This window comes from Pezoporus occidentalis, unplaced genomic scaffold (assembly GCF_034315485.1).
Source record: "Pezoporus occidentalis ecotype Australia unplaced genomic scaffold, CSIRO_AGI_Poc_V1 ctg158, whole genome shotgun sequence".
Classification (NCBI taxonomy): domain Eukaryota; kingdom Metazoa; phylum Chordata; class Aves; order Psittaciformes; family Psittacidae; genus Pezoporus; species Pezoporus occidentalis.
The window spans coordinates 227,890-252,405 of record NW_026913404.1 but is presented as its reverse complement, the minus strand read 5'-3'; the positions used below and the strand labels follow the sequence as shown (position 1 = coordinate 252,405).

Sequence of the window (24,516 nt, the reverse complement as noted above, 5' to 3'; positions counted from 1 at the left end):
ACAGAGCTTCCTCCACCAGTACTTCTGGAATCTTTGTCACACAGCTGTGGAGTAGTGCAAACTGATAACGTTTGTAATGAGTACTTGTCATAAAAGCAGCACTGCCATGAAGTTCTCACTCCTAAACTGTGGGGAAAGTTTAAGTTTCTGTTCTTGAGTTCAAAGCAGTTTGCAGTTTTGCAATGATCTCTAACTGCAGTTTCTGGTCTGTAATCTTGCATTAAGCCTCATGAAATTCCTGGTATGTGAGTAGGAAAGTGTGTACTGTTGCTTTGTTGTTTCATCAGTAAAGTTATAGGTAGAACATTTAGGAGCAATGCTTTTATCTTTCCTGGTAGCCATTTCTCATGCAGGCACGTACTGAAGAACAAGTTTCCATTATTGCTTTCATTTCACTGGTTCTCATTCACACATTATCTGTAAAAGCCTGACTATACAGCACCTCAGCTTAATAGCTCTGAAGTTCTATCTTTGTGTTGCAGCTCTGAATAAATGGGCAGACTGTGCATTTCAGAAGGTAAGAAACGAACAGGATTTGAACAAAAAAGCTTATGAAAAGTGGCAAGTTGTATCCTGGGTCAGCTCTGGTCTTCTGTCCCACTCAGGGAGAAAGGAGCTTCTGCCTCCCTTCTCCCTTCTCCAAGGGCTACAGCTTGGCTGGCTACTGTTTGACTCTGTGGAAGCAGGTTAGCTCTAATCATAGAAGCACAAGATTCCTGTGAAGGTGGGATGAGACATCTAGATTGCAGATCTAGAAAATTCTGAGATTTATCTAATTTGGCCAAATGCCTCAGGAGGAACGAGTGCTCCCCTGGTTGCAGAGCTGTCTCTGATTACCCACCGCTTGGGACTTAAGTACTTACTGCTTCCTTCCTTTTTCCTGCGGTGTGCACAGGCCCTGCATTAAAACCTTCTCCTTCAGAAGGAAAGGTAACTTTATTGTGCTGCAATGCTAAAGCAACAGATAACTTAAATCTGGGAGGCTTTTTTTTCAGCAAAGCAGACAGGAAATGTTGCATAGTCACAAAATGTTGCATGCGCAAAAAACTGAGACTAATCTGTGCCTTGTGAGTGAAGAGGTTGGGCATCAATTCCAAACATGGGGAATACTCATTTAACCTCATCAGGATACATGCTATATTACAGTATATTCTAGGAAACTTTAATTAGTTCACATTTTCATCTGAAATATAGTTACTTTAAAAATTATTTTTTTAAGAGAAAACACCAATTCAGTATGTTTTTTCTTTTCTCAGTTTTGCAAGAGTTTGAGTTTTATGGGAAAACTGTCACTATTTTTTCAAGCTAAATGAAATAATAGGGCTTTGAAATAGTTCTTAGCCCTTCAGGGACTTCATTAGAGACATTTTCTTTAAAGGGATACCATCACCTTTTCAACCTCATCAGTTTTATCCAACAGTTTACCAGTGAGGGCATTTGTGGGAATGTGGGCATTTCAGGTTTAAATGAGAGAAATTCAGGCTTAGTTTTCCTCCTGGCATAAAAGGACTCAAGGACATGCTTGTCAAGCTCATTTTGAAATGATGACCTCAACATAAGCCTATAGAAGGAAACATTCTCTGGTCTTCTCATGAACTTGCTTCAGTTCACAGAGAGGCATTCAAGAGCCATTCACCTAGGACTTGCCTTTAAGCCTTGAGATTGGGCCACTGATTTGAGAGGTGAGCCACAGAATTCTGGGTCAGCTTCACATACCACTTATGTACTTTATCTAATAATTGCTTAACGTACAATATGTAACTGCACTCAGAGAAGGCACCAGAATCCAGTGTTCCCCACTCACAGGTGAGTGCTCTAGCTGTTAATCTCCAAGCCTCTCTTGGCGAACAAATATTCCTCCTTCCCTTTCAAAAAGGAGAGACCTCTACTTAGTAGTCAAGAGGCCTTTCAGAAAACAAGGAACCAAAGTTTGCCTGCCCTCTTGCCAAGCAGGGACACAAAGCTCACTTGTCCACATACTCAAGAGGTCTTCTATGCACTATCAGCTGCAACACTCTCTTAGCTTGCTCCATTTTTAAAGGACTGCCATTCTTCAAAGACCAATTTTTGAACAGCTCATGAGGGAGAAAAGCCTCAGACATGAGTCTGTAGGCAACAGTTCCTTACTGGCTGCTTGCATGGCATACTGGCTGCTTTGGATCTCCTTTCAGGGAAACTCAGCTCTCAATGTGCACCAGAGAACCATAAATGGGCCCAACACTTTATCTTAGAAACATCAAAACTCTGTAGGGCGACGCTCAATGTTGTGGCATACTTTTGGCTTTTAGCTTAACTAATTAGATCACCAAACAGTCTGTTTCACAGCAGGCCTTAAATCCATGTGCTAATTTATTGCTCAAGCTAGAATAGACACTACTGAAAATAATTTGGATGATAAAATAACCAGATGACAGGAAGAATTTTCAGTAGATTGACTGAATACTCTCACATTTGCAGCAATCATGCTGACTCTTTTCTAAAGATCAACTCATGACAGATAACGATAAATAATAACAGAAAGATAGTAATGATGTTGGGAACTCTGAGCCTGTAATTACTTGAGCAGTAATATGCTGGAATGCTTTTACTAGAAGTCTTCAGCATGCAGGGACGAAACCATGATTTTGCCATCCAGCAGAGGGGGCTTGGCAGTAAGTTTTCTAAACACAAACCCAAATGGTTTCTTTGGAAATTGAGTAATATTAAAATTAAACTGACTTTTATAGGAACTTGCATAGTATTATAGATAAAACCAGAACTTCCTACAAACAAGAGATGGAAATATAAATAGACACAATTCAAACTGAGTGTTATTCTGTCAATCTTTGTTTCCCTTATTTCTCAGTGTGGGTTTTGTTTTGGCAGAAAGCCCTTGCAGTTATACCTTACAAGCACAGTGTGCAAGTAAAGAAGCTTTTGCTCCTAATTCCTTTGAATAGCTGAGTGCAAGTTCCTATGAAACCTGTCCCTGTAATACATGTACAAGAAAAAAACAGGGAAGACATTGAGGTAAACTCCTGGTGGGAAGTTTTCCAAGCCACCACAAAGGTGTGTATTTGAAGGCAAGACATGTCATCCGACTGGTCCAGGAGTTTATGGCAGTTATTTAATTATTAAATTATTCAATCTGGATGGCCACAAGAGCCACTGGCAACCTCACAATATGGGTGAGACCAAAACCATGGATGTAATCCAAGGTGGTGGTGTACAGAAGCACATTTGAAGCTAATGCTCAGGGTTAAGTTGCACACTGTGTTACTTCAAGACAAAAGAATGACACATATTTCTCTTGAAATCAAAACTGGCTGGCTAGTCTTCTGGTAAATTCCTGTTTTACATGGTTAATTGAATTTGTCCCCCAGATCCTGTTTCCTTGCTCAATTTGTTCACATAGAAGAAAAGTGCAGGCAGGTGCATTTGAATACCTGGGAATTATATTCATTTATTAGTTTTGATGAATAGTGTTTTACTAGTGTGAGTACTTGAATGGCACTTTTCAGTCCTGTTCAAAATCTGATTTTTTATTTCTAGCAAGAAATAAAACTAGCTGCAAATTTTAATGACAGGTCCTGGTAAATGTAATTATTTTCACCTCTGTAGCTCCAGCTTCTGGTGTAGGAGATATTGAAAATAATGATGCACTAGAGTAACTTAAAATGAAGTTCATGCCAGATGAAGCAGAAGGTGCAAATGACTCACTATGACCAATAAGACTGTAACACTTTCCCTGGCTGACGTGAGCAGGGTCGTGCTGTCACACATGCAGCAGTGTCCCCTTGCAGGGATGCTGGCAGGTGCAGCCCTGCAGCAGCCTGGGCCCTGCCTCTTAGCCCACCTCGCTGGTCATTCTGGTGAGCTCTTCTCAGAAGGTCAGATCTCAGCAGCAGCTCCCTGTCTGTGGGGTACAGGAGTCGCCTCCCACGTAGCCCAGTCATTTTCCTGAAGTACTAATATGCTTCTAAAGAGTACGTGGGTGAGAAGAAGGAGGAGAATTCTGGTCACCTGGTGAAGTAAAACTATCATTTAGTGTGGGTACCAGATCTAAAAGTTAAGACCTAAAGTTAAGCCTTCTCCCTGGAACTGTACTGGTGTAATATATACCACCATATTTCTGACAGAAAAGATGGGCTTGGAGGGTTACAGCAGTCCATTGGGAGGAGAGGGATGTGATGGGTCACTGTGTGTCCTCAGTCCCCAAACCAGGATCCCAGTTCACCAGCTCTGCTAGATGGTGATCCACAGCACCTCCTGCTTTTGATTCCCCTTATCCATAGCACATCTGCAACACTTCCAACCATTGATCTCAGTTCCTCCACTCCTGGGACTTGGAGTCCTCCACATTCTTTACCCCACTTCTCCAAACCCATTTCAAAACCTCTGCCTTCTCTATAGAGCTGCCTTTCTGCTCACAAAATAAAAACATCCAGCCTTCCACACCAGAGCATCCCTTCCATGACCCAACAACCCTGGGCTACATACCCTATCTAGACCTTCCCTTTCTGCCTGCCTGGAATCACACCAGAGCTTCTGTCTCATAACACTCAGGCACTCCCTCCACTGTCCCTGCCTTTTAGCTCACTCCCTAGTGTCAGGTCCCCCAGTACCAGCCACTGGGTTCCTTTGGCTTCTGCAATAATCTGAGCTCCTTCCTGGCACCAGCTCCTTGGGTATCCCCCCCTTGGGTACACTTGTAAAAACTCTGTCTCCTGCTTTTCAAATGGAGGATTTCAAAACCTAACAAATCTTCCAGCATTCACAGCTGTAAGAGCAGCAAAGAGGACTAGTCTAAAGGAAAGCAGCTTGGTGTCAGCTTTCATAAAGCTGATGCACCACATAGCACTGCCCTGTATAGTACTGGAGAGGATTGAGGAAGAGAAAAGAGAAGAAAGGTGGGCAGTTATGGGAATTTGCAAGAAAAAAAAAGCTTCTACTTTGATGTTATGACCTGAGTCAAAATAAAAGGAGGCTGAACTTCCCAGAAAGGAAGTTCACTAACAAGAAACCACAGATAACTTTCAGATGCTAAACTGAAAACTCTGGAGGAGAAGATGATAGACTTTAATTCTCAGAATAAAATCTGTACAAAGGATACTTTATATCAGAGAGAGAAAGCAAGCAAATGACAGAGAGCATCTTGAAATTAAAAGAGGTATTCAACAGAAATTACAGGAAGCAATTAGAAACTATCAGGCTGGAAAGCAGAAAAAAGCAAAGAGCGGAGTCAATGTTAAACCTGGGACATTGGGATTTCTTCACACAGAGAAAGGTCAGGTGCAGACAAACTCCAGCAGTATAATGGAAGAAGCCAATAAGGAGTTAGCAAGGACTAGCACAGAGGGAGCACAATCAGTTGGAAAAAATAAGCAATAGGACTGTGAACTGGAGGAGATGAGACACACTAGATGAGGAAAGAGGAAAAAAAGGAGCAACAGAATAAATGTCACATAGGATAAAGAACAGCCCATTCTAACACAGCTCATGGGAAACTGCAAATCTCCCAAATCTGCTTTATTAACTAACAATGCCACGTTCAAAGCCATGTGGGCACAGAACTTTTCACATGGAGAGGCAGGTTCAAAATGGAGTAGGGAAAGCATTATTGTAATAACAATAATAATGCATCAAAATTATGAGCCCAGAGGAGTAAGATGACATCTGACACCTTTGAACATAAAATATTCTAGGGCAGGTGAGACTCTAGATGCTGTTGACCAAAAACTACTAGACATACTAAAATTTCTTCATATGAAGGCGCTGAGGCACTGGCACAGGATGCCCAGAGAAGCTGTGGCTGCCCCATCCCTGGCAGTGTTCAAGGCCAGGTTGGATGGGGCTTGGAGCAACCTGGTCTAGTGGAAGGTGTTGGGGTTGGAATTGGATGAGCTTTAAGGTCCCTTTCAACACAAACCATTCTATGATTGATTCTATGACTGCTATTTCTGTTATTTTAACAAAACCATAGTTTCTTCAAGCTCTGTTCATCTTTGCAAAAATGCTAATTCTTTGAAGGAACAGTAGTACAGTAGAAAATGTAGAAAACTATAAGCAAATACATAATTGCATATTCACACACACACTCTTTAAAATAAACTCCCCAGTCACTCCTGAGTCTTCTTGCACATGAAATGAAAACAAGGAAAAGTCAATTTTTAGGCCACCAAGAGATGCAGGTAAGAGCCCAGTTAAAGTATGCTAATATAAGTCCCAAAAACTTTCACGTGAAGGTCTAACAAAGATCCAAGCAGACTGTTTAGCAGGCATGGGTCACTGATAATCAGACAGCTTAACAAGAAATCCAGTCTTGTTGGTCTACTGTGAGATCATTACCTTAAGACAACAAAAAATGATGGGTCATATGGTCAGTTTGGTTCCCCCAGAGATGAATGGAGCTCTCTTGATAAAGTGCAAAAATAGAAGTAAAAATACCCAAGTAGTAAAGGGTGTCTGAGCTGAGTTCCCAGTGACTGCAGCAGCTGAGTCACAGCAGGTTCTTGGACATGCAGGGGAGTTTTAGCAGGAAACCGCCTACGTTTTTATTACAGCTCCACTTCAACTATGCCACTCGACTCAGCTTGGTAGATGATTTTTATCACTCTAGATGTTGTGGCTGCATTTGCACAGGGACACTTTCCAAAAGGCCACATTTGTTTAGCAATGGTTTTTCACAAGGTGTCTATATATTCACTTTAGATGGAAGAAATACCACTCCATCTACCCTTCTACCTCCAGTACAAAAGCACCTTTTCTCCATCCACTCTGATTTGTGACATACCTGAGCCTGCATGGTGCTGTACTGTATCTGTTTAGAAACTAGCATGCTGCCACTGTACACCTTACAAAAAATATATATACACACATACGTACACTTACAGTAGCACAAAACCACTTGTCTTCAAAATTTGGGAAATTCTGGTGTCTCATCATTAGTCTTAAGTAAGGCAGGAGCTCAAAGATGCAGAAAAGGTGTGGAAAACCACAGTTCTGTCAGCCTATCCTGCCTCAACTCAGTGAGCTCTACATTCAGCACCTGGACACAGGTACTGCTCTCCCACATACAGCACATTATCTTTCTGGCAATTAACTTAATTGAAACAATAATAAGTTTGTATAAAAAAAAACCATCCTGTAATGATAACAAAGTTTCTTTTTATACTTTCCTCCTTTGCAAAATACAGAATTATCTACAGAAAACTACGTTAAAAATTGTAATTGCAATTTCCAGCCCTTAAAATTCAGGCAGGACATTCCTTGTCTTTTCCTGCAAATTCTGCCCCAGTTTTGTGCAAGAGTTAAGATCATGCACCAGCACCCCCATGTCACTCAGTGCACAGATGTGGGAGTGGGCAGATTTCAGGTTACATGTGCTAATGTAAACCTGATATTGTTCAGTTTTTCAGTTCTGGGCTTTGTAAACCACATAACATCAGTTCAGCGTGCGTGGCAGTGTGCAAGGCGGGAGGAAGGTTGTGGTATGTGCTGCTTAGGAGAACAGAAGAGGAAATAGGGTAAGGATTCTCTGGAACAGTGATGGGGCCTCTGCAGAGCCCCATGACTGCATGAAAATTCCATTTGCAGAGAGAAATGGCTGCTGCATCCCCAGTGCAGAACTTGCTCCATTCATGGAGTGCTCCTGGGCATAGTAAACCCAGCCAGGTACAATGCCACAACACAGACCCTCCCAACCTGCTTCTTCCTGCACAAGCATGCCATCATTATTTTCCCAGCTCTGGAAAAGGAGGCTGGGAGGAGATAAGGGAAGAGACATAAAGAGATGATACTTCAGTTGGACCCATTTCTCTCTGCATACAGCAGTACACAGAAAAGTTTATGCAAATTAGAATCAGCCACAGGACTTCTGGGAAGTTGTCAGTGACACTCTGTGTCTCAAAGGTAAGGTATGAATGAAATGGAAGGCTCTCAAAGCTGTTTCTAAATAGCCAGTGAATATATCCAGTTCCATCCAGCAGCAATTGCAAGGATGCTAATTCTTGCTTCGGCAGTCCATGTTGGCAGCTTTGAACACTCAGGATCACTTTTTGGGGTTTTTGCTGCACAAAACACTGTTTGTGGCTCATTTTTAAAAGTAGATTCAGCTTTATTCGTGCCTTTCAAGTACACGTTTGAGAGATCGTTAGATGCAGAGCATAGAAAGGATGCTGGATGAATCACAAGAGAAGATCTGTTTACCACAGCTTTGCAGGCTGTACCATTCTTGGTATTTCATGCAGTGTATCTGTCGCATGAAAAGGATTCATATGTGATCTGAAACAAACTTGGTAAGCACAGCACCGTAAAGACCAATGAGTTTACCTCCCCAGACTGAAGTCTAGTGTTTCCCTCTGCCCCCAAGTCACACCCCTTCTACCACCACCACAACCACATGTTGGCACAAAATGAACAGAAAATAACCACACTCAGATATGCCTGCCATCCGCTAGTGGAAACCGGGAATTCACTGGAATTCAGGGAACTGGAGGCAGATCACATGCATTAAACTTTTGATACCACATTGAATTTGCACAGTTGGTATTTTAGTTTCCACGTATGTTGTTCAGTTTCCCTGAAACTAACCTTTTTTTTTTAAAAAAAAAAAAAAGAAAACAAAAAAAAGAAAACCCCACAGTCTTTCAGGGGGATCAGAAACCAATTTCAGGAAACACTACCAACTTTGATGGTAAATGCAGCCACTGAGAGTAAATGCATTCTCTTGCATGTGTGTGTTGGACTAAGCTTTTCCTTTAGTTTCATACAGAAACACAGTTAAGAAAAGTGTAGAACACTACAAACCTTACTGCTGGAATACCACACCGCAGACTTCTTAGTGGTGAGCTATTTTTACTATGGCCCATGAGCAAGTAAGAAGTGAGGACATGGGGGCTTCTCCAGTGCTTGAAGCAGGCAAGCTGTTTTATCTGGAAGGCCTCAGTGCAGGGATCCTCAGCATTACTCCACAGGCAGAGTGCATAAGCCTGCCCTGGGCTTCCCAATCTGTGGCCCAGTGGTTAATGACTGTGCTGGGGAAAATGGGACACTAGGAAAGAAGGAATAAAATATAACAGGAATAAAAAGCCAGAATGAAGGGAGGAAGATGGAGGGACTTATGGGGTATCCTTTCAACTAATTCAAAATTTGTAACACAAATGTATCTAGAAGTGAGCTTCAAATGTCTCTTCAAAAATAAGTTGTTTTTAGCAGCAAAGCTGAGGTATGAACCTCACTACTCTATGCTGGGTGCAAGTCTACTTTTCCATTTTGATAAAAATCTCCTTTGATAAAAAATCTCCTTGATAAAAAGATCTCCTCTTGGAGATCTTAGCCCAGCTGCCACTAGCAACATTTTGGATGCAGAAATCAAGTCTAACATGAAGTCCCATTTGCATCCTTCTATAGCCACAGCATGTCATAGAATCATAGAATGGTTTGGGTTGGAAGGGACCTTAAAGCTCATCCAGTTCCATGCACAGGGACACCTTCCACTAGACCAGGTTGCTCCAAGCCTCATCCAGCCTGGCCCCGAACACTGCCAGGGTTGGAGCAGCCACAGCTTTCTCTGGGCACCTTGTGCCAGTGCCTCACCACCCTCACAGGAAAGAACTTATATCCAACTTAAATTTACTCTCTGTCAGTTTAAAACCATCCTCCCTGTTCCTATCACTACATGCCCTTGTAAAAAGTCTCTCTCCAGATTTCTTGTATCACATGCATCATATTAAAGAACCGGCATATACTACAGAACAAAATGTTCACTTTGCTCAACAAAGAACAAAATTCCTGAGAAGCCTCCTAAGAACGCAGACATAGTATTGTTACTGTGTTTGTATACTACTATAACTGGAAAACTTCTAAAGGGCTCTGATGAAGCTTCTGCCAAACTTTCAGAAAAAAAATCTAAACTCACAAAAGATTTCCTCCTGTCCAAAGCATGTACTGTAAGCATGCACTTGAGAAGCTACTGGAGCATTTTTAATGTACCCAGAAATTATGAGTCTTTGGCAGACTTCTGAAGCCAAGCAAACCTCTCAGGATATGCAGGAACTTGTCTGTAAGTGCTTCACTTTGCCATGTGTAAAGTCACAGCACCATAGGAACACGAGAAAGGTACTAACTGGAAAATCCATACTCCCTGTTAGTATTTTAACTCATCCCTATAGACTCAGGGAGAGGAGATGTAAACCTGTTTATATTGGAAATTATGAGAGAGGCACAGTATTTAAATTCAGAGTCAGCAGTTTATTGGTATTTCTTGGTAGTACTGTAGTAGGTGCTTAATTCCATCTGTTTGCCTATAAAAGTTCTTGAGGGAAAAAGCCCCAACACTTGACACTTGAAGCATTATAGCTACTTTTTCTTGACAAGTTATCACCCAACAAATCAGAATTTTTAAACTGGTGATTAGAGAAATCTACTTATGTAAATTCAGTTTAAATACATACTAAAATAGCAATCACTTCAAGGTTGCATTAATTTATGTTGGATGGGCTGTAATATCAGGAATATACAGATCTTTCTGTTTAGAAGCAAACTGAGAAAGTCATGGACAGTTCTGGTACTGCTGCAGAAATTGAGAGGTTACTCAGGCCATGCTTCAAATCATGGAATAAGACAGAGCCAAACAGGAGAGCAAAGAACTGAAGAGATGTACAAATCTAAATCGTTTGCATATACAAATAGCTCCAGCCACCTTACCAAAAGGTGTTTTTTTTGTGAGTAAACTTGCATTAGAATATCATGTGGTTTGAGGTCATTGCATGTCAAATTCAAGAGGGTTTTGAAGGTCACCTTGGCAGGCTCAATTCAATTAGTGTATATGACTAAGTCTAATGCTTCCACTAGACTCATTATCAGACACTTTGACAGTATTTTGACATTATTATGAACTGAAATAGATCTGCAATTGAAATACAGCATGGCATTTCTTTTCAATTTAAGACAACTGATAACAGGACTTCTCACAGTGTCAGCAGACAAAGCTACCCTTAAAAAGTGAGTCACCACAGACGTCAAACCTTCCAACGAGCAATTCATTCGGACGTCTCCAGAACTCTAGAAGGAAATCCTTCAGGCTGGGCACTCTTCCCACTTTCATATTCTCAATTACCTAATTTACTGATAGCGGCTATCAAGGCCTGCATGTTAAGCTGCACTGATTTTACATAATGTAATATTTCTTCTTAATTAAGCTAAAGCATGTGTGGTGAGGTCTTTATCTAATATAGATCTTTCTAAAATTAGAGAATGCTTCATTAATAACATCGGATGATGTTTCTAATTTACCACTTTAACAACAGATGCCAAAAATTCTACATCTAAAGGACTTCTATCTTGTGTCAGAAATTGAGAGTTTATTCTCCTGATTCCTAGAAATTCTACTGGAGCTGGTATATGGTGAAGCTAATCTATTCTGAACACAGCTTGTTGAGTTCACATGTAAAATTGGCTGAGGTTGGCAATAAATCTGGAGAGGGAGAATGTCTGAAGGAAAAAATCCAATTCTTTCTCCACAAAAGCGATTATGGTGGGTAGGTTGGGGTTTTTTTGCTTTCTTTTTCTTGGCAAAAGGGGAATTAATATTTGCATTCAGAAGCAGACTGTTGGACCACCTACCAGGACCTATCCTTCCTCCAGGGACAGGGGAGGAACAGAAGTCTGGCTAATTTCTCAATACTTAGGAAACAGAGAAATTAACATTCACATTAGCCATTTCTTGCCTCGATCTTTGCAAACATATTTTACATAAGTAGCCAAGGACATAAGAGAATAATAAAATCTATATAGAATCTATTTGTACAGTGGAACAAGATATGCACATTCACTAGTTTCTCTTTGTTGGTTATAGGAGTTATTAGATACTGCAAGACCCTAATATATTCCATCACCATAAGAGTTTGGGTGGTTTACGATTTTGAGATTTGACAGAAGCTGTAAGAAGGATCTGTCAATTAACATAGATTAAAATCACAGTAGGAATATGGAGGTCAGTATATCATGCAGGAGGAGTGCCCATAAAAGATGTTTTCTCAAGGCTGAGTATTAATAGTAGTTTACCCAGGTCCGGGCTCCATAAATTCAAGTACTGAAAATCCAACCAAGTCATCTCAGTGTCTCAACCAAGTGTCTCAGTGCATTGCGAAAGAAATACTATTGTCCATCTGGATGAAAAGCTTTAGCTTGGACCGTTGAGTCTTTCTAGATTCAAGGAAACACAACTGAGATCTGGGTCAGTTTGACCATATTAAGAATTAATTTTAAGCCATTTCTGTAGACTGAAAACCCAAAGGCAAGGAAATATTTGAGTCACCCCAACCATAACAATCTCCTCAGGTGCTGATTATGGCCATGAATGAAATGCATCAGAAACCGATTTCACCATCTTTGAATTACTTCAGCAGAAGTTCAGCATTTGCATGTGGTTTGAATAGATGGAATTGTGGGAGCATGAGAACGGGCATCAACACCTGCAGCAGCAAATGCAGATTTTGTATGCAGGTTTTGTAAACCATGCAGGACACAATCTAAACAGGCACTGAAAAAAAAAAGAAGTGGTAAAAAATGCCTGTAAGAATAGGAAACCATAAAAGCAGAGGGTAAAGATACCATTAAAATAGTAATAAAGATGCACTGGAGGTCTTTTGGGATTAGGAATTTATGTTTTCCTCCCCAAAGCTTATGAACTCTCCTGTTCTCTCTTTACAGCCAGCATCTGTTTCCCACATTATATAGATATATAACTGCCTCAGGACTCTAGCTGCATGTACAAGCAGTAAGCTCAACTCCAAAACCCACAGCACAGTTCAGTGCCTTGGCTGATTTTCCCTGCGCAGGGTTACCACGCTCTTTCATGGGCTTGGAGACATGAGAACACAGAACTGGAGAAACAGAGAATGTGACCAAGGGAAAGAGCAGCTGGGGCAGTGATGGAGGCAATAGAAAAGGACCAGAGATCTCTCCTGGCTGAGTTTGGAAAGGATCACTCTGGTACTGTGGTAGCCAGACTGAAGTAAAATTAGCAGCTGAAATTCAAGGTCTATGCTCATCCAGCCAGCACTGAAACCTCTGTGGTCCAATAAGTGTATCTGGAAGCCAAACTACCTTCATATAGTTCTGCTTTAAAATATCTAGTTCAGTATTTATAGCAGCAGTTTCCCTGTACGAATGGCAGCCAGCTACCTCTGTAATTAACACCAACATTATTTTTAGGGATCCAAAGTTCCTCCATCAGTTGTAGAGTATGCACACACACATACTCATCCCCCTCCCCAGCCAACATAGATTCCTCATTCGTATGAAAGCAGGCTGCTCTTTCACAATGCTTTTACCAACAATTTCACGCTTTCCTTTTTTGTTTCTTTTCACTCAGCTAATTACCAAGAAGGATGTCTAAACTAGTGAAATGTAGAAAACCCAAACCACATTTTATATGCTTAACTGTTCAGCATTTGAATTAATGAGACTAATGTGAATCTTGCTTTGACTTAGGTAATATCAAGAAAAGAACTTCCACTGAACACCAGGCAGGGTCCATTTAGTCTGGGCTCAAGGAAACCAGAATTACCTGTCACAGAAGAATAAACAATTCCATAATAGCCAGTTTAGAAAGAAACCTTCCTCACAGCCTCAGACAGTTATTACTTATTTGAAGTATAAGAGTTTGTATCTCTTACAGAGATATATTTTAAACAATGTGGACTAATGAAAGGCACTTCAGGGGAGAGAGAGGCTCAACTTTTACTCAGTTTTAGTATACAGATAAGCTTAATCTACTTCCAAACCCCACAGCTTTTCATCCTAGCCAGCAGATATGCACTTTCTCACAACTAATACTCAGAGAGATCCTTTTTAGAAGACAAAATCACCAATATCTATCATCCATCCTTGCTGGATGGCATCTGACTTGCAGTTTATCTGCAGAACAGCACAAATTCCAGTTCAGAGAGAAATTACTAATTCTGCAGTGACTGACTAGCCCTTGTCTAGGTATAGGCATAATGTTTATCAAGGCTTGATTAAAAATTGGTGACATCTCAAAACTGATTTTGTTCTTGGCATCATGACTTGTGTATGCTGTGATAACTGTGCCATACACACATCATTCTTCAGTGGTAATTAACATCAGTGTAAAAGTGAGTCATTTTATAGCCATTTTACCTGGAAGTAAATGACTAAAAGAGTAAGAAGATGAGCTGTATTCATCAGGTCTACTTTTATTATCTCTTAGAAAATTATAGTGCGGATAGTATGGACAAGGAGATGTATAACGAAATGTCAAGTCACGATAGTTACATCTTTGGGGCATGTCCTAGTTAAATATGTCAAACTTTGACCTTAATACCTTAGTTAAAGTGGGTGACAGAGGTTCACATCTCTCAGTGCTGCTGGTTTCAGTGCATCTGAAAGCAGACTCAGAAGCAGTGTGATGTCTAATTTACTTGCAAAATAAAAAAAATCCGATTTCAGAGGTTTCATTTAAATGAAAATTCAGATTCTGGAGAAGAAAACAAAACCCACTAAAACAGGAAGGATGGCATTGTGGTTAAGTTTCTAGTATGGGGCTCTGAAGACCTGAATTATGTTCCATTCCTAGCCCTTCTGCAGACTATCACTCTCTGACTTAAGCAAATCACTGAATCTCTGTGTTTCAGTTCCCCTTTTCTGTAGATGGTGTTGCTGGTTTGCTCATTTTAGATAATGAGCACTTTCACATAAGAGCTACCATTTACAGTATCAGCACAAGAGAGGCTCTAACTCAAAGCACTAATAGTAAAATATGTGACCTTATTTACTGTTCTCACAGGAAAACAGCAGTGCCCTATTAATTCCCACACTGATCACCCACTTACTATACCAAATTCTAAACAGTGTTCTATATCACAGACACATTGGCCTGCCAGTTAATCCAGGTTCATAACAGAATCAGTGTCTGCTTCTGTTCTCAAAAATCAGGCAAAAGCTAAATGGGGAGTGCCTGCTGACTGTCAAACCTCTCAAGTTTTTTATTTATTTGTTTCCATAGGACTGTCCCTGCAAGTGGGATGAATTCAGCAGGGTGTGGAGTGCCTCATAAGGGAATTTATACTGGGGAATACCTTACGTGCTATCACAACCTCCTCCCTCTTGGTGGTTTCACTGGGCGAGGAGAGGCTTGGAGCATAAGGGAAGCTCTGTGTGCATTAAATTGCTGCTAGTAGCACCAAGAGTGTGGTTTCTGGAAAACAAACTAACCATCAGGCAAATGCCTCCTGTATCCCCAACAGATACAGCACTCTCCTGTCTTCAGAACCATGTTTTTAACCTTGCTGCATTCTGGCAGACCTTTCCTGGCATCCATATTCCCAGTGCTTTCTACACAGATTCCCTTTAGTCTTTGCCCTCTTTCTAGCCAGTAAGCTGTGCTCCTGCTGCCCAAATGCCTAATGATTCCTCTGAATTTTCCATCATCTTCCAAGCCAATGTTTAAAAAACAAGCGTACGGACTTCTGTTTTTAACAAAAGCTGAGTTTGTTCTTTATCCTAGGCTTTGGAGATTTACTGATACAACCCTTCAGATCAAAAGCATTTACATGGGAGAAGGGGGTATCGTATAATGTCTCCCAACTCTTTTCTTTCCCTCCAGACCTTGCCTTTCTTTTCTGAGACCATCAGCAGGGAAGAAAGGCAAGATAGTTTGTTTCTCCAAGGGAAATGGTACTTTGCAAAGATGAGAGAAAAAGGCATTTCACAGGAAGGCTTTACTTACCAAACAGACTATAAGTCTAATTCACCTTGCATTAAGCAGTAAACGCTAATTAAGCTGAGTGACAGAATACCCTGAATTGGCAGCAGAGCTTTCACCTTCAGTTGTTCCTAGACCCCCCCTTTGATGGATGCTCTGCCCAACAGCTCCAAACCAGCTCCAGCTTTATGCTCTGCCCTCTAATGGGTAGGGTCACCTTGTATCACCCAACCCTGGGGGCATGGAGCTCTTCCCAAGGCCCAGGCTATGGGGATTTTTAGTAGAGGGAGAGGAGGTAAGAAAGGAAAGAGAAGGATGGGAATGGGGGTTGCAAAAGTAAACATCAGTGGTAAAATTGAAGATTTCCCAAGAAAGCTCAACTTGTGGGACCCTCAAGTCTAAAACCCCAGCTCTAACTATCACAAAATCTTTACTCACTGTACAAGTCTCCTTCACATATTATGACTGACAACCAGTTCTTCTGGGCAAGCCTTTTTAAGCACCTTACGGCCAACCTGGACCACTCCTCCTGTGATTCACATAGAGTCAGTATCAAGCCCTTGCAGGCAGCAGCACTTGGCTGCTGGTGTGTGAGCTGGCAGGCTCACTGCAATGCTCTCCTCAGTGCTAGGAGCTCACCTACCCATCCAAGCCCTGCCAAGCTGTGACGCCTTGCAACTAAGTGTTATAACCACATTCCTGCTCAATGAAGAAGACTTTTTGGACAGGCTGTTTGTCAGCTGCACTGCTCAGTACATGGCTGACAGGCTGCACGTGCACCCGAAGGATCTTTCTTTCCCCTGTGAGCTTACAAAATTAAAAATTATGTGAAAGTGGAACAGCTTTCCTGGCACACCTACAGCAAGCTGCAGCCAACCTCTATCTCATCTCAGAAACACTCCTACCACTGTGGTGCATTACAGCCATGCTGCTCCACTTCTTAAAGCCACAATGACGGCAGGAGCCAGCAGTAGCAGAAGGTAGCTTGGTGGGGCCCTCAGAGTCTAGGTGAGGACTTAGAGGATCTGAGCTGCACTTTTATCTCAGATTTACCTTATTGTGACACAGTTAAGCACTTTATTATCTCTTTTCTTTGGAGGGGTGGCAAGGAGGAAGGAGACTTTGTCTTGACTAAGTAGAGTTAAAGCAGAGCAAGGCCTGGTTGTACAACCTGCCTGAACATGAACAACGCCTTATACAAAACAGACACTGAATCTCCTTACTGCATGGAGCACACTACAGCAAAGCAAATACTGGCAAAACATTTCTCCACTATTGCAGGTTCAAATTCAAAAGCAAGTTTCAGTTCCACCATTCCCTCCATGCTTTTGTTTTACACAGAAAAGCAGGTGAGCTTCCCTCTCACAGCTGCTTATGCCAAACCTTGGCTTAAGCTCAGTTGCTCAGAAATTGTTTGATGGAGGATTCTGAGTACAAAGTGAATCTCTGTGTCAGGTCTTAAAATCAATGGCAAGCTCTGTTTCTCCAAATTCATGACAACTATACTGTCACATGACAGACCATAAGCAGTAAATTTTGGTAAGCATCAGAAATTTCCAGGTTGACCTGTTGTCCACTGGCTGCACATCACTAAGGCGCTGTATTGCCATCAGGTTAACTCAGTCTGTGACCACACTGGATTTTGGAAAGAATATTCAGTCTCAAAGCAGGAAATAAATTCCCTCAACTTCATCCCAAAGGACAACTCACAAGTGCTTCCCAGCTTCTGTCCCCTTCAGAATTTGACAGAAACATTTCCTTGTCACAAGTGCTGTTGACTGCAAGGGGAAAAACATCCTTTCCCTGCTCCCAACATAAGGAAGCATTCTGGCTGCAAAACTCGCATGTCATACTGGATGCCCCTGACCACATGTGCTCTGGAAGCAGTACATAAGTGTAGTCATTGCAGATCCAAGAGTCAGTGGAATTCTTCACGGAGTTTCTGTATTTTTGCACATGCCTGAGCAGATGAATTACTGTGCAAGGCACTGATAAGGCCACTTGGCTTCCAAAGAGATAAGGAATAATCAGAAGAAAACTTCTTGGTGTTGTAGACAGATGTTGGTTACTACTTTAGGAATCACCCACTTAAGAGAGGGCATAAGACCCTAATTGGGTACTTGATGTTTCAAACCTCCCTCTGGGTGAGCAGAACAGCATCTCAAGCCTCCTGCACTGGCTTCTGACAAAGGTTATAAATACAGCTGGGGATTTGAACAGTTACTTTTAAATCTGATTACCCTGTAGAAAACCCCAGGGAAATTCTGTTTTGAGAACTCAAATCCAAGGGTAGTGTCTGCACAGTCGTCTCTGTGGAAGTACCACAGATTTCTCTGAATGCTTTTCTCACTTTAAAATTATTATTTGTTTAAATTTACTCCCCTTCTCAGACGTTTAAGTTACATGTTAGGTTCTCTCACCTGTTCTGTCCATACTGACCTTTTAGCTTTGAGGACAGCAGCTATCTTCAAGTTAACACTTCCCACGTTGGTTACTTGCTCGCTTTTCTTGTCGTTTTTTTTCCCCCACGTTTTGAGCTAGCTGCCAGGTTAGAGCCTTGTCCATCACCTACTTCTAAGGTTCCCTCGCCTCCCTTTGGCCTCGGAGCACGTCCGCGCTTGGGCTTCCCAGGCAGCCGAGCCAGCCTGACCCTGCAGCAGCTGCCTGCCGCTACCCAGGGGCGCCTTGCGCACCGCCGCTTTGCTGGCGCTGTCTGGAGAAGAGAAAATAAAGAACAACCACTGGTTTAGTCGGACAGAAGACATGGGGTGAACCAAAGACGGGGACATGCGGGGCGGGGCGGAGCCGAGCCGAGCCGAGCCGAGCGCAGCAGCCCCACCGCCGGCGTTCCACAGCACCGGCAGCCCTAAGCGAGCTCCTCGAGTGCCGGAAGCCGCGGACAGGGCTGGGCTGGGGTGGGCTGGCTCGGCTCGGCTCGGCTCGGCTCGGCTGTAACTGTTCGGAAAGTGAAAGTGAAGCTGCGGCCACGTGTTTTCGCAGAAGGCAGGGGAGGAGCCGCCGCGCAGAAAAGCGCCGCCGCGTTAAATAGAAAGCGGCAGGGATGAGCGGGCCCAGAGCGCTGGAGGTGCCGCCCGCCCGCGGGAGCCCCGGCTGATGCGGCGCCAGGCACGGCCCCCGCGCCGAGAATGCTCAGCCGGCCGCCGGGGCCAGGAGTAGCCGCCGGGCGAAGGTAAGGGAGGGAGAGCTCTTCCCCACGGGGTTCTCGAGAGCCCAGCGCTCCTGCGCCGCGGTTACAGAGGAGGGACCCCGGAGGCACGGCCAGGGAGCCGTGCCGAACCTGGTGGCTTTGGAGGGGGGGTGTCTTTTTGGTTTTTTTTTTTGGTTTTGTTCCCCCCTCCCCCCTTTCTTGGCTCAATGTCCGCGTTCAAGACGGAGCTATCGTGCTCGGTATAAAACTGCGAGAACAACACTAAAGTGAGCACGCAGCGGGCTTTGCACGGCACCCTTCTCCTCCAAGGACCCGCATCCTCCCCGGCAGGGCCCCGCGCAGCCCCGGCACGGAGCGAGCGAGCGGGCGGGTGGGCATCGTACCGGCTTCTGCCCCGGAGGAGAGAAGCACCCCGGTATCGCCTACCGGCGCTGGCTGTCAGGCTCTGAAGACTGGCGTGCCCCGAGTTTGCTCTGTGCCCTTAGGAAAGGCACTGCAAAGTCCTTGGCTACGGACGGTTCCGGCTAAGGAGTCCTGCGAGTTCGAGATCGCGGGTTTTGTGGTTATTTCTCACCAGCGTGCCATGAGATTTAATTTTTGTTAACTTAAATAATGAGTAATAATCCTGGCCCAGTAATTGGAAAAACTGACATCAGGTTCCTTTGGCTGTGTAAAGAAAGCCCAGTGCTGCTTTCAGCCTGCTAAGTTACTTGCCAGCATAAGGATTTTACAGCCCTTTTTTGCTGTTTCAGGAGGTAAGATGACCTAAATGAAACCAAACATTAAGCTGTTAAATTAGCACAGACAGGAATCCAGCTGTGTGCTTTCTCTGAAATCCTCATTAGCATGTTACCCTGAAATGTAAGATGGCTGAGGGATTCATTTCTGAGAATACTTCAAGGTTTCTCAACAAGCTGCTACTACAGATCTATATCTGACTGTAGGGATAAATCCTAAAATCTATGCTTGCCAGTAAGGTCAAGGCAGTCAGGGGAGATGTATTGAACCCCGCTGTCAGAGGCAGACATTTCAGGCCAAACTCATTCCTGGTGCAGCACTGCTAATTCCTTTGAAGTAACACGAGGGATGAATTTAGTCCCTCATGCTGAAAGATATATCAATAGGAAGCAATTTAGATTGGGCCACTTAAAGTGCATGTAATATAAAAAAAAAAAAAGAGAGACTGAGGAGTAATGCTTTAAGGGTTCATAGAGGTTGATTTGTGTAAACTAGTGAGGTTGTAGCACTGCCGTCCCAAGAGAAAGGAGAATGGGAAATTGCCTTTTATGGCTGAGCCTCAGGTTAACAGGAGAGAGGAAAGTAGTTTTAGGATTACTGTGTAAACTGGCAGTGGTACAGGCTGCCCTTCCAAATTACACTCCCGTCACACAATGGCACCTATTCACCTTACCCTGTTCCCCAGTTATCCAGGGCCAGACCCAACTGCAGAGTTTACATTACTTTCACCCACTTTCTCTTTTTCACACAGCGCACCAAATAATGATGTTGTCCGAATTGTGACATCAAACTGATATTGGGGAAGGGAAAGAGAGGTGATGAGAAATTGGTAACTCAGTTGTAAAACCTTGCTCTGTTATCTAAAAACCTCGAGAACCTGATACAAGAAAACTGCTCATTGATGTTGTGTGACTCATTCCAGGTCCCAGTATGCTTTTGTGGGCTCATAGCAGGGAAACTGTTATCTTCTGTAGCTGTTAATGATTCTTGCTAAATATTTTTGGAGCTTTGGACTTTGCCATCTCTGCTAATCCTGTCAGTTTTTTTGCCCAGTGTGAATTGGCAAATGAATATTTCATTATTTTATGATGGGTGGGAGGCATATGAATGGAAGACTTGGTCATTCAGAGATTGTAGCCACTTTTCTCTGGGGATCTCACACTGTGTTTCTTTGGTATTTCAGATTGGCTGCTGGAAAGCTGCCCTGCCGTAGCCACTGACGCTATGGAAGACCGCATCCGCTGGTCTAGGCTGTAGGATGGTAGCGCACAGCAAGGTGTCAGCAGATAATGCAGTTGCAGCAGACCCAAGGTGTCTACTTGACCCTCCGGCACAGGATCGTTCACAGGCTCGAAGCTACCAGGGCCCAGGCCGGCCCGGCACTGTGCAGGCACAGAGCAACACTCACTTCCGAACCTTTCGCTCGCAAGCGGATTTCGGTAGCATCACTCGAGCCAGCAGCCTTCTAGAAGCCTGTGGCTTCTACTGGGGACCTCTGACTGTCAGTGCTGCCCATGAGAAGCTGAAGTCTGAGCCTGAGGGCACCTTCCTCATCAGGGACAGCACACAGAAGAATTGCTTCTTTGCCATCAGTGTTAAGACTGCGACTGGGCCCACCAGCATCCGGATAAACTTTCAGGCTGGGTATTTCAGCCTGGATGGCAGCAAAGAGACTTTTGACTGTCTTTTTAAGCTGCTGGAACATTACCTAAGCTCCCCGAGGAAGGTACTGGTTACCCCCCTGCGTAAAGTCCGCATGCAGGCCCTGCAGGAGCTCTGCCGGAAAAGCATTGTGAAGACTTTTGGAAGAGAGAACTTGAACCAGATTCCCCTCAATCCTGTTTTAAAGGACTATCTGAAATCCTTCCCGTTTCAGATATAAGTACAGCATTAACTGTATAGGGACGTGTGAGAGATGTGTGAAGAAATCCAGCTTCCTGGGTTTTTAACCATGTTTGACAGTGAGCAAACTTATTTTTGTAGCAATTTACTGTATTTTGGGATGGAACTTGAACACTTGACTTCTTATGTTTACAAAAACTATTTGCACAAACCTGGGGTCTTAAAACCCTGGCATAATTTTTCTGCCAAGCAGAATATTTTATTATTTTATAATATTTTAAATGATATTAACATAATAAATTTTATTGTGAAACTTTTTAAAAAAAGTAGCATCTCTGGTTTTAGTTTTAAAGGTTCTGGGTACCTATTCTGTTGATGAACTGCTGATTGAGTGTGTAAGTGCAGACAGATTTCTATGTGGTCCTGCTTTCTCCCCTACTGAACTAGCCTGTTTTAGTGTTAATCCAAACAGACAGAGGATTGCTGCCCAAAAAACTTAAAACAGAAAGATGAAAGTGAGTAGAAAATGTCCTCAGGATGAATCTGCCCAGGAATCTAGCTCTCTTCTCCTAAATCCATGAGAGCAGGAACAGCATGTTAAGAGTAGAGTGGTGCATAATATTTGAAAGAGAATTGAACCCTTCACTGAGCTAATTGCACCAACTCTCCTTGCCTTATTTCTATTAAAAGCTACAAGGCTGTAAGCAAGCAGAGGCTCCTGTCTGACATAACAAACCACATGAATGTCAGCAGGGAAAAATAAAACTGTCCAGAAATGCCATTCTCACACTTGAAAGGTCTGTGAACACTGTGTCACTATGATGCACTGGGGGAAGGATAGCTTAGTTCTCTCTTTAAATTGGCATACATGAAATGGCAAAGGTGCAGACAACTTTAGACTTCAAAAAGATGTCCCAGATTCCTGGTGAACTACAGAGCATAGATGTGATATTTTGAAAGAATCTGTGACAATATCAAGAAAGCATAAGCCTATAGATTTGTAGCTAGAATTTCTAATGGCTAAACTTCATTCAAAGAAAGTTAAAGTATCAGACTCTTTTTAGCTACTGTTTGTAGAAGATTAGTGAAGGCACTACTGGGTTTCTACCTGCTCACAAAAGGCAAAATCTGCCCCATAGAGCTGTAACTGTAAATGACTGAGATGCCCAATGTGGCAAAATGTCACCTGTATTATGATTAAGTGGTTCTGCCCTCCCTCAAGCATTTCCTGAAATCCATGAAAAGCTGACTTAGAAAACCAGCTGAACCAAATCACTTAAAAGAAGGCAGAGTCTTTCACAGAAATGTGCTCTATCAGCACAGATCTACAGTGCTTACAGCAACTGTAAGCAGTAAATGAAGTCATCTTTAGAGTTTGGAAGATAAAAGGTCTCCCCCTTGGCTGTAATTCACATTCCTTTTAAAGCTAAATCCACTTTTACGAAACACTGAGTGTTATATAGTGTTCCTCCCTGAATAATTTGTTAAGTCATTTACAGAATCAGCTCTTAGGTACTTGATGTTTCTTTTGAATAGATAGGATACCTCCTCAAACATGACGAAGGATCACTCACAGTGCATTGGACACTGAGAAAGGGAAAAAGAAAGAACATACAGACAGTATCATGTGATCCTTTACTGTCATGCTTCCCTAAAAATGTTCTTTGGATTGGCTCTGCCTAGCAGTCTCCTTTCCCTTGTCAGCCATCCCTGGTTGAGATTAGTAGACAGCATTTCTGCTTCATTCTAAAGCTGGAATTAGTTGCTGAATGATGCATTTTCCCACAGCAGCTGCAAGGATATAAACTGGGGAAGTAGTGAAGGCTGTGTTAAGTAGCAGATAAGAAAGAGGAGCAAAAGAGCAAAACTACCTGAATGTGAATAGCTTTAAGAAGTTAAACTGGGGGAAAAAATAAGAGTCTTTGTAGATTGAAGGCTGCCAAACTGTTTTGCTGTCAGCAGAGATTGTTATCCCTTTTTCTGTCCTCTTTTCCCAGCCCCACACTGTAGTACCTTTTAATCCTTTAGGCCCCAAACTAATGACTCTTGCCTAGCTGTACAAATGAGTGTCCACTTTACCACATTAATAGTAGAACAAGCTTAGAAGGCTGTCCACTACCCCTGGCAAAACCAAACAAAACTAGACCTAGATATGCAGTAAGGGGCTTCCACCTGAGAGGCAGGGAATGAAAGGCATAAGGATTGAGCCCATTTCATTTTCTTCCTGGCAGAAACAAACCTACTTTCTTTTTCCCTTTTATTGCTTTAGAGTAAGTTTAGCAGAAATAATCCGTATACTCCCTCCTAAATGCCTTCATTTTGTCTTTCATATGAAATGTAAATGTGGGCTAGCTCAGAAAAATATATAATCAAAAGTGTAAATAAGGACAAGAACATCAGAATTGTATAAAAGGTCTCTTCAGGAAACAGGAGACAAAACAGGCTTGCATTTTAAGCTATGCATTTTTTCACCTGCCTTATTCTTCTTCTCCTTTCTTCCTTTCCTTCCCACCTTTTCTGCCCCCCCCCCCAGCATACAATAATGCAGTGGCCAGGCAGATTCTCTCTCTAGCAGGTGTATGTAGCTTGGTCCAAAGCAGTTAAGAAATCCCTACCCACAGTATGTGTGTTCACAACGTCACTCTGACTTGCCCTCTGTAAGAGCTAATGAAGGGTTCTCTAAAATGTTTGCTTGTATGCATGGACTTAAGGACTCTGTCACATCTAAGGGCCCTATTAGAAGTCTCCTGGAGATTTCTGCAGTAATTCTAGGTGTCAAATCTCTCATCCTCTGTTTAATAAAGTACCAGCAAGGTCAAACAGGGAATTTGCAGGATTCTGCACCTAAATCAATGGAAACACGTAACAGTGCAGTGATTTTAATCCACCCTGCTAAACAGTATGTGAAGAGTGGTGTTTCCAGTTCCTCCCCTGCTTCCCAGCTCTTTCCTCTGACCTCTTCACTCCTGCCTGTGGCTGGAAAGTGAAGTAAATAGTCAATCCGATAAAGGATTACAGAAGAATTTGAGCCATGCTCAGGGGCAGAGCTGAGCAGAGC

The 24,516-nt window shown here is 42.8% G+C and overlaps 2 protein-coding genes across 2 annotated transcripts in view; one reads left to right on the top strand and one right to left on the bottom strand.

Annotated features, from left to right (window-relative positions):
- Positions 1-18,394: 18,394 nt before the first annotated feature.
- CLEC16A (C-type lectin domain containing 16A) overlaps positions 18,395-24,516 on the bottom strand; it is a 149,052-nt gene continuing 142,930 nt past the window's right edge. The window contains exon 24 of the mRNA XM_062611832.1: positions 18,395-18,422. The gene's annotated coding sequence lies outside the window, so the exon portion shown is untranslated. The remainder of the gene's footprint in view (positions 18,423-24,516) is intronic.
- SOCS1 (suppressor of cytokine signaling 1) lies at positions 18,720-21,784 on the top strand. The gene is made up of 2 exons (XM_062611867.1): positions 18,720-18,899; positions 20,800-21,784. Exon 2 carries the CDS (start codon positions 20,875-20,877, stop codon positions 21,496-21,498), a length of 624 nt encoding a protein of 207 aa, XP_062467851.1. The 5' UTR covers positions 18,720-18,899; positions 20,800-20,874; the 3' UTR covers positions 21,499-21,784.

Coding starts and splice junctions, on each gene's coding strand:
- SOCS1 (XM_062611867.1), top strand. CDS start 20,875: ATGGTAGCGCACAGCAAGGTGTCAGCAGATAATGCAGTTGCAGCAGAC.